A 10,239-nucleotide genomic window follows, 5' to 3' on the forward strand; every position below is an offset into this window, starting at 1 on the left:
TAAAAAACTGAATACTGATCAAATGTTCAATAAGCCAATACCTTGCAGCTGCTTTTTGGAAGAGATTGAAGGAAGAGGAAAAGGAGAAAGATTTGCGATGTTTAAAATGATATATGCCCAGACACATATTGTTTTGCCCCTTTATTCACTATTCACTTAAATGCTATTCTATTGTCTCAAACAAAGGTTTATATTCTATGTAGACATCCAAGTCCATCAAAATGATATCAAATACTGAATTTCACATATTCTCAAATCAATCTTTTTAACTGGTGCACTGTAATGTTAAGTTGAATTTTTTTTTCTCTGACTACCTTAAAGAAGAAAGTCCCATTTAAAATAATTTATTTTCTTAATCTTGTTTTCTCCTATTTTTTCAGGCCGCGATGCAACACTCTTGCAAAAATCTTTTAAGTGCGTGTTTCAGCCATAACTTAAATTGGGTGCGCTAACTTAAATTGGGACATAAATAATTGGGAACTATCCTTTGGTAATTTTTTTTTTTTTACAGTTCTACTTTTTTCCATCCTTAACATAAAGAGCAGAGCAAGTTTTATTGAGAAAAATATTATGAATATTATGTTAACAATTTTAACCTTTGCAAATATATCTATGGTCTACTGTGGTATTGATGGTGCAAGTGTTTGCTGCCTTACTAAAATAAAAGAATTCTAAATTATATGGTATTTAATATCTTTCAAAAACAAGAGCTCACATAGCAAAGTGTTCTTTGAAAATAAGAGGTTTGCTGAATTCAAAGCTCTTGAAAGTGTTTTATCAAAAATGATCCTGACATTCAAACTCAAAACATGAGTTTTCCTATTAAATATCTGTTAAGAGAACATAAATCTTTTGCTCTCTACAGTCTCTCAGCTGGAACAAGCCAGATCACAAACAACTTTTCATTAATCTTTTTGATCTTTTCACCGAGAAGTTATTTTATGAGTCAAGATTTAGTGACTGGCAGTTATTGAATGATCAAGGTCTGCCAGATTTAATCAGACCAAAAAGTCTCCCCCATTCTCTTATTTCCCCACCTTCCATTTCAGCTACACACAAAAACTGACTATTTCTATCCACGCAGGTAAAAATGATCCAGGTACTATTATTTTCTGACTTAAAACCATACATCTCTTCCTCTTCAAGTTCAGTAATTTAAATTACTCATTAAATTCAGGCCCACTAAGAGCAACTGAATCCAAGCAAGGTAAAATATAACCAATTTTAGATCTTAAAATTCCTTGTTGTACTTTTTCTTTCTCTTGAGACAGGTTCTTTACCTACAGGTCCTTTTTCATTATGGAAAATTAATCACATTACTGCTTAGAGAACAATAGCAAATTGGCATTCTCTCCTCCCTTGATTGTCATCATGTCAGCAACATTACAGAATCACGTGGTAACTTTATTCCACTTGATTCCTTTAAGGCACCCTTTTCTGTTATAATAGCTTGCCAGTTACTATCACTGAACTACATTGTAATTATAATAATATTTTATGGCTGTATGGTGCTTTTCATAGCATAAAAATACTACTTTGAATTATATCTTGTTCAAAGTCTTTTACACATAAGAAATAATCAACCCTTTTCTCAAGAACACTATGGGAAATAGATTGTAACAAATAATAAAGCCACCGTTTCTATTTTATTAATTCTCTTTATCTACTAGTAGAAAGAGAAATTATTATGCCACATGCTATACTAACCCCTAGACTCCAATGACTCCTCAATTTGAAGAGACAGGCTGCTAAAGATGAGATGAGAAACCTTCTGTTTTCTTCTATTGTCATGCTCTGGGTGGATTTTTTTTAAGTAGTCAAAAAAATCGAATACCTCAGGAAGAAAACCTGATTAACTGCTTTCTGAAACAAATTGTTCCTTTAAATATCTGGCTTATACAATGCACTGTAGCAATCCTTGTCAAACTTGTGCATCGGCATCACCTGCAGGGCACCTTAACAGAGACTGCTGGGCTCCACTCCCAGAGCAGCTGAGATGGGGCCTGAGAACCTGTATTCCTAACGTGATTCCAGGAGATGGGATGCTGCTTCTGTGGAAGCCACACCTTGAGACCCACTGCACTATTAAAGTAGAATTCCTGAACAATAGAGAATAATTTTGATATCCCTATCTGAACATCTTGTCCATTACAGAGCACTTTTTGAAACTGTATAATTAATTTCAAAGAAGAAATATTTCCCTCCCTTTGAAATATAGTAAAGCCTCAACTTAGTTGATTCACTCTTAGTATGTAAATATACCCAATTATTTGTTTTATTTACTAAATAAACCCTGACACCTCCAGAAAGAGGACACACTCACCAAGGTGAACAGCACATTTCTTTTTCAACTGGCCTAGTGAATCAACAGATCTAGTGAATCATTATAACAAGTGATGCAGACACATTTATCTTTCTTCATGCACTCCCTTTGTTCTTAAAGGTCTACTTAGTGCCTTCTTCTAGAACCAGTCATGTTTACAGCTATTGAAATTACCTTGTGTGCGCACAGGATCTGACATTGGGCTTGGGTCACTGAGACCTTGGGGGTTGATTGCTCTGACCATGAACAAATAAATTGTATTGGGCCGCAGTCCTCTTACTGTATAGAGGGTGGTCTTCACATGGTTTGCCACTGTCTGCCAGCTATTGCTCACTGATTGGCTGAAACATGAACAGAAATTTCATTTAAAAAACAGTCATAAAGGTACTGAAAATGGAGTTGGGTATCAATGACAAAGGTTAATGGCTGAAAATTAAACACACACACACACACACACACACACACACACAACGCTTGAAGTGTTCAGCCCAATAAATGAAACATTCGGATGATTTCAGTTTATTCAACAACAAAGCCGAGCCCACCTAACAAAAGTGCCATGCACAACAAAATTAAACTCAGCCCAGGAGATGTGACAGCCCTTTGCTAATGCACAGCAGCCCACTAAATGAATACCTGTAAAAGGAACAGAGGCCAAGATCACAACATCAAGTTTATACAATAAATATGGTCCTCGTAAATGTATATATATATATACCTTGAAAAGAATTAACCTGTAGAAAGAATAAATGGACTACAGAGTAAATTATGCCAATACATTTTCCTGTTACAAGGTGTGCTTTCTTTTGCATCAATTCCACATGCAATATTATAATAGAGCCTTCTAAAACTACACATCTGTAAAAGAAGAAAGGAAGCATGTAATAAATATTTTCCCTTGGTCACATTTTTAACAAAATTGTACATTACACAGTATTGTGATTCCTCATCTTGAAATGGCAAAATATCTCTGAATCTGTATGTGTGGACCCCGTACAGCCAGTTACAGATAGGATGCCCATTTAGAGCACTTTGTTTAAGGTCAAATGCTGCTTTTGTTCAGAATGAAGAAAAAAAATGTAATTTTCAGGGCCTTCCATTTATTTTTCAGAAGTCCTGATGCATCAATGCACAAAAAATTATAGAAAAATAGTATTTTGAAATTTAAAAACCATGTATTAATTTCTGTCTTAAACAGATTGAGCAAGCCTAAAATGAAAGCATTTTTAAGCATTTGTCCTAATGCTTGAAAAGGACAGTGTCTATCACTATATTATGATGCCAAATAAGAGCACATTAAACTAAATGTGAAGCTACATTGTCCCATTTGTATAAATATTTTATCAAATTCTCATAAAACAATTTTCTAATGATATTTGCTAATTTATAGTCTATATCCTTAAATTGATGACTATTATTTCAAATAACAACTGGAATATCGAGTTCTTTCAGCAACCAGAGGTGTATGAAATCAACTTCTTAATTGTAGTTTTAAATTTTCTTTTAGGCAAACCCAATTGATCTATTCAAAAATATAGCATACAAACATTGGAATTATTTTAAATTCTGCTCTAATTATTAGGAAGTAAAGTTCCAGGTTTCTGTGTTTTAGTAAACATTGCATAATGTAAAGTCTCTGTGCCTAACTAAAATTATTTCTGCCTAGTTCTAAAGCCAAAATTCTCATTTTAAATCTTTATAATGGTCAGAGAAAAGAAAGGAGCTAAGTAATTATGTCATGAACTAAATCGCTGTACTTAGACATGGATAATGCATATTTAATCTTATAATTAAGATATAAATAAAAAATACTAAAGTCTATTTCTGAATAAAGTCAGATTTAAAGGTAAATTCTCAAAATGCACTAATTGAACACTTTCTTAAATTAAAACAGCTCGTGTGAGATTTTATGATATAGGAGCTAAAGCAAAACCTCAATGGAGAAAAAAGAACTGTCGCATACCTGAACGCCTCAATGACATATGCACTTGCTGGGAGGGTTCCAGGGGTACCTGGTTGCCAGGACAAGGTGACACTGTTCTTAGTAACATCAGTGACCTGAGGTTTGGATGGTGGCCCTGGCAGGTCACTTAAATCATAATTTTTACTGATTGTTGCTCCAGATTCTATAGAGGACAAACAAAAAGCTTCATTCCTGATTGTATAAGCAGATAACAATGTTTAAAAGAAGAAACATAGTCTACCAAAGAAGTTGACCTAGACTGAGCAATTCATCTTCATGAATCAAAAGTATATAAGTGAATATTTACTTTTCTTACATGCTACTAAATGTTTACTTTCACACATGATCAGTAGAATTGCTTTCTCTTTAGACGGAGAAAATAAAATAAGAAGATCTGTCAAGGACAAATATATCAAATTGCATACATGCAATTCTATATGCCAAGGGGCGCAGAAATTAAAAAGTGGCATAAGACTTAGTTTTTACACTTAATGAATTGAAGATCTTGATCTCTTCTTAATTTATTAGATAATGAACTAATCCCTAAAATTGGATTCAAGAGTTTTTGTTTTAAGATAATTCACAAAGAATTCACCTGTCACATCCAGCACAGCACTCCAGGAAGTCTCTCCACTTGAACTTGTAGCCACACACGTATAAGTGCCAGTATCAGAAATCTAGTGTGCAAGAAAGGGAGAAAATTAAATTATGTTAATTAATTTGTAGAATTATTACTCTATCTCAAAAAGGCAATATTTGAGTTATTTTTCAAAATGATATACATTTGGCCATCCAGGTATACATGCGAGTCAATCATATGTACACATAAAATATTAAAGTAAACTTATAGTTATTTTATTCATAAGAGTCATTCAAATATTTATTATGTTTCTATAATTGTTATTTGTCTGGTAAACTTTATTTGTCTATCTCTTTTGCATCTACACTTATCTTTTAATTTTGGTTTTTGTTGAGACTTGACTTTGTCAAAATTCAATATGAACAACTTAGGACATAATTTTTCAGAAACGTATAAACATTCAGAGATTAATAATACAAAGCTGCTCTCTCTGTCTCCAAAAAGCTATATTTCAATTAATAAAATGTACCCAGGAGTAAATAAACACTGAGAAGGGGTCCATACCCCACTGCCTCTTCATTTTTAAGGCATGGAGAAAAGTGAAAACAAAAAACTAAAAACAAAATCTCTCTCTTTAAATAGATCAGTACTCAGTTATATTTAAGTTGTAGTTGTGTAATAGTGAGTGAAATAAAGTTGTGTTATTAAAAAACAAACCTTGCCTATGGATAGAATCATTGCAATTTAGAGCTAAAACGGACCAGAAAATAATCTAATACATAACTCTTTATAAGCATATTTAAAAATTGCCAATTTATTGATCACTTAAAATTTTTTTATCCATTGGAGTGGCAAAAGTCTTTGAAGAATAATTAATAATAAAATCAAGAGTTCTCTTACAAATGTAAAAAGCAGAAGATTCTGTTATATATTGACAAAAGCCCCCAAATAAATAAAAGATGTGGCTCAAAAACCTTCTCTGTGGTTGAGCCCAGTGGGCTTACATTGCAAACATTCATTTTCATCAGTTTAGGGCTAAAGGAAAAGTGAGACTGAGAAGGAAACCAATGCCCGAGCAGAATAAGGGAAGTCAGAAGATGTATAATTAAAATTCTGTGATGAACATGAGTCTAATTGTCAATGAAATATGGAGGTTCATGTAACATAATATCTGCTGAGTTCAAAATGTAAGTGTATCGATGACTCAACCTTTCACAACTGATTCTCAGGTAAATCATTAGTGCATGGATGTTATTGCCATTCCACCATTTTAATTGATTCTAAATGTCATTATGTATCTTAACTTAAGTTTCAAATTGCTCTGGAATGTCATTCTTTGCCATACCATCTCCATACAATTGTCTTCCATTATACGGAGGTATGATGGGGGATAACCATTGTAAAAAGAGCCATTCTTTCAAATGTGTCTGTGCATGCATTATAGTCATTAGAAATCTTTGCATTTAAGAAGCATCACTCACAAACTAAATATAATGAGACAAGGTTGGATTTTAATGGGATGTTCATTTGAATATGCTCTGTGAAAGAGTAAAGAATTTGCATTTTATTATGGCTGTTCGACTAAAATGTAGCACTTGTTATTATGTGCAAATGCTAAAAGAAGAGTATATAGGTAATGCCTCTTAACTGCATCTCCTTGTCATTGTGTGGAGATACAAGTCTGACATTAGCTGTAGTAGGTATGTTTTAATGAGTATTGGAAGATTCTCTTCTCAGCAGATACACATTCAGTTACACATTCAATTAGCTGGACTATGAGAATACAATGTTCAACATGCTATTTTTCCCCCTTGCATTAAGTACTGAAAAAGAAATAGTGAGACACAAAGAAATATAAGCTATAGAAAGTCTTTTGATAAGAGTAGAGTAGTCTAAAACACATTTTTAGCTCCCTCTAAAGACAGTCATTTTACAGAAAAAGAACAATGTTTCATTTTAGAGTTTTGCAAAAGTGCTAGCAAAAACCTAAATATCATTGCTAAAAGTCACTCCTGTATCACCATCATCATCACCACATTCATTTTTATTCCTTTAATTTTAAATAATGTTTTTTTCCTGATCACAAGTGCTTCATATATTTTCCATCTTTCTCTTTTTATCCTTACCCACATGCTTTAAAAAGAGATTCATGTACTGTAACCCACCACCCTCCATTACTTACTGTTCTCCTTGTGTAGTTGGCTACAGACAAGACCCCAGGAGCTTGCATTTAGAGAGGCTATTCAGAAGCTTGTCAGAGGATTCAAAGTTTGTTTGACATCATCAAGAATTCACCTTTAATTGCTTCTTTCAAACACCACTGAGTATTTTGACTATTCATGCACACCTTCTAATTCAACAGTACAGTAAAAATGCATTAACCTCCATGGCCCAAGTCTGCCTTTAGCTCAGAGAGAGAGGTTAAAGAGGTTACTCAAGGAGAGTTGGCATTAATTTTTCAATAACTCCCATTTTTTTCAAAGAAGGTTAACAATTAATTTACAGTCAATAAAAAGACAGGGTAAAAATCTGTATTTATTTTTCTTTTAACTGAATTTAATAGCATTTTTTTCTACTTAGAGCAATAATGACTGTCTCAAATTTAAATTAAAAAGTTATATATAAAGTATATTAAAAGATTAAAGATTTGTGTTTATTTGTGTTCGTGAATATATATGCACACAAGGCAAAGACAGAGTCATTCTTCTTTTTCGTACATGTATCTGTATGACACACTGGTAAACACCAGATAAGTGTGTGACTGCAAATACATTTGCATTATGAGAGAAGAATACTCCAAATTGTGATCATTTGAAAATATATGTGATAAAATACTTTATCTCCCTACCCTGGCTTCTGAAAGGAAAAATTCAACATTGGTTTTTAGATTTTTTTATTGTTTATATCTTTTCTCCTTCTTGGTTCCCGATTTCTCCCTACATACCAAATTCTACTAATTGTTCTTCCACTGAATCTTTTTCAATCAATTTTTCTACATGCATTATTACATCAACCATCTTAGTTCTGACTCTCATTCTCAAATTCATAACTACTATGACATATTTTCAAGCTTTGACATAGTGTTTTCTGCATGGAGGGGAGGCTTTCTATATTTGATTGACTGGATTAAATATATTTGTGGAGGGCAGGTGTCCCCTATGACACATCTTGGTATTCACACCTTGTATACGCCCTCCCCTTGAGTGTGTGGGGGTCCTGTTGACTTACTTCTGACAATAGAACAGGGCAAGGGGGACAGAATGTCACATTTATGACTTATGTTGCATTGAAATGCAATGCCTTTCTTGCTAGGAGACTCTTTCTTCTTATTGACTCTGAGGAAGCAGACAGTCATATCAGAAATATCCAAATGGCAAGGAATTAAATGCAGCCTTCAGCCAATAGCAAGCAAGAATCTGAGATCAGTTATAAGGAACTAAATGCTGTTATAATCATGTTGCTTGGAATCAAAGCTATCCCCAGTCAATCTTCAGATGAGACCACAAGCCTGATACCTGATTGTAGCCTTGTGGGACCCTGAAGCAGAAGACCACCTAAGTTATGCCCAAAGACATTAAGAGATAATAACTGTGTTTTACTTTAAGCTTCTAAGACTTTGCTATTATTACAAAGTAGTAGAAAGCTAATACAATACTCAGAAGTACACATATATTTTGAGTTGCTCCTGAGGTAGATCTAACTGATTTAAGTTGGCAGGAATGATCATTTTCCAACATCAGCCTGTTAAAAGACCAGAAAGGCTTGTTTTTGTCCACAGGTTTACATTTAAATTCCACTGCAACTTAATCTAAAATGTAAGATTTCCCATCAGCTAACCTGACTCCTGTGCACTTAGTCTTATCTCTTTCATTTTTCCACACAACTGTTTGGTCAGGCCAATTTATCCACATTTTTTTTCAAATTCCCTTTGTTCATGAGAGTAAGTCAGAAGCATTTATCACTTTTAAATTATCATAAGTATTTTACTAGTATCATTAACTTTATGTGTTTAATATTTTTAGTTTCATTGATTGTGTACATATGGGTTGAAATGAAGAAGTAAAAAGATTCTGTTTGTTAAAAATTTATGAGTAACCTAATGGCATAAAGACAATGATCTTCCCTCTAATTTGAATTCATCTTTTATACAATAAGAAATAACATGGCTATAATAATATGTATAGCAATCGTGCTAGGATATAAGATTTCAAGTTCGCAACAACTCAGTTTTCTCTAGGGCAGTACTTATGTCAACAGGAAAATCAAAATATAAGTCGAACATTACTTACCCGTAAGTTTCTAATCTGCAGTGTTCCTTGCTCTTGTATAGTTGTTCTTGGATCTCTACCCAGAAAAGTAAATCCCTCCTTTAACCAGCTAATTACAGGAAGAGGTTCACCAGTAGCTTTACATTTCAGTAATGCTGTACCATCTACTGCTAGCGTTTGATTGGCTGGGCCTTGTAGAATTATGGGTGGAGGTCTATCTGTCAAAACTAAAAGATAAAGATATTTTCAGGATATTTTAACTACTGAATTTTCTTGACATTTCAATATTTCAAGATATTTCAATAACTATATTGAAAGTAAGGTTAAAGCCCCAAAGTCATACACATTACTAATAACTTATACTGCATATCCATCATATAGCTATCATCTATACATACTATACATGCATCTATATATACTATACTGAGGCCATACTATTGTTTATAACTTACTCTGAATTACCTATAATTAAGATGATGATGGGATAAATTCTAACATTAGAAAGCCTTAGTATCATCAAAGGGTTTAATCATATTAAAATGAAAATATGGAGAGCTTATAGTAGTCATTCATAAAATGTCCATTTTATCTTTCATATACATATTTAAGAAAGCTTATAGAGTATCACATGGGTAGAATTAATTTTCACTTTTGATTTTATTATAAATATATGTATAATATGTAGTTTCACCCATTATAGTACTAGTCACATGTTATATGTATATAGACTATAATATTTCTGTTGGTATTAACATATTTGATTATCATTTATTTTTTAAATTGTGGCATTGAGTCTTTAGATTCTAGTAGTATAATTTAGATGATATAATTTAATTAGTTCTTAGAATTAAGCAAAGATAAGCAATTTAATTAGACTTTGCACTATGACAAACATTGGGCTTTCAGCAGTTTATATATATATGTAGATATACATTTTCTTTTCTCTAGCTTACTTTACTGTAAGAAAACAGTATATAATACATATAACATACAAAATATGTGTTGATTGACTGTTTATGTTAGTGGTAAGGCTAATAGTAGGGTATTGCTAGTTAAGATTTTGGGGAGTCCAAAGTTATATGTGGATTTTTGACTGCAAAGGGGG

At 32.9% G+C, this 10,239-nt stretch overlaps 1 protein-coding gene across 5 annotated transcripts in view; it reads right to left on the reverse strand.

The window, feature by feature from the left end:
- ROBO2 (roundabout guidance receptor 2) overlaps positions 1-10,239 on the reverse strand; it is a 562,940-nt gene that overhangs the window by 86,148 nt on the left and 466,553 nt on the right. For all 5 annotated transcript variants that reach the window (XM_023528483.1, XM_023528481.1, XM_023528482.1 and 2 more), the window contains exons 10-13: positions 9,156-9,361; positions 4,882-4,963; positions 4,287-4,449; positions 2,498-2,664 (exon numbers count right to left, since the gene is read on the reverse strand). In XM_023528483.1, coding sequence (XP_023384251.1) covers positions 2,498-2,664; positions 4,287-4,449; positions 4,882-4,963; positions 9,156-9,361 — 618 coding nt within the window. The remainder of the gene's footprint in view (positions 1-2,497; positions 2,665-4,286; positions 4,450-4,881; positions 4,964-9,155; positions 9,362-10,239) is intronic.

This window comes from Pteropus vampyrus, unplaced genomic scaffold (assembly GCF_000151845.1).
Source record: "Pteropus vampyrus isolate Shadow unplaced genomic scaffold, Pvam_2.0 Scaffold26, whole genome shotgun sequence".
NCBI lineage: Eukaryota > Metazoa > Chordata > Mammalia > Chiroptera > Pteropodidae > Pteropus > Pteropus vampyrus.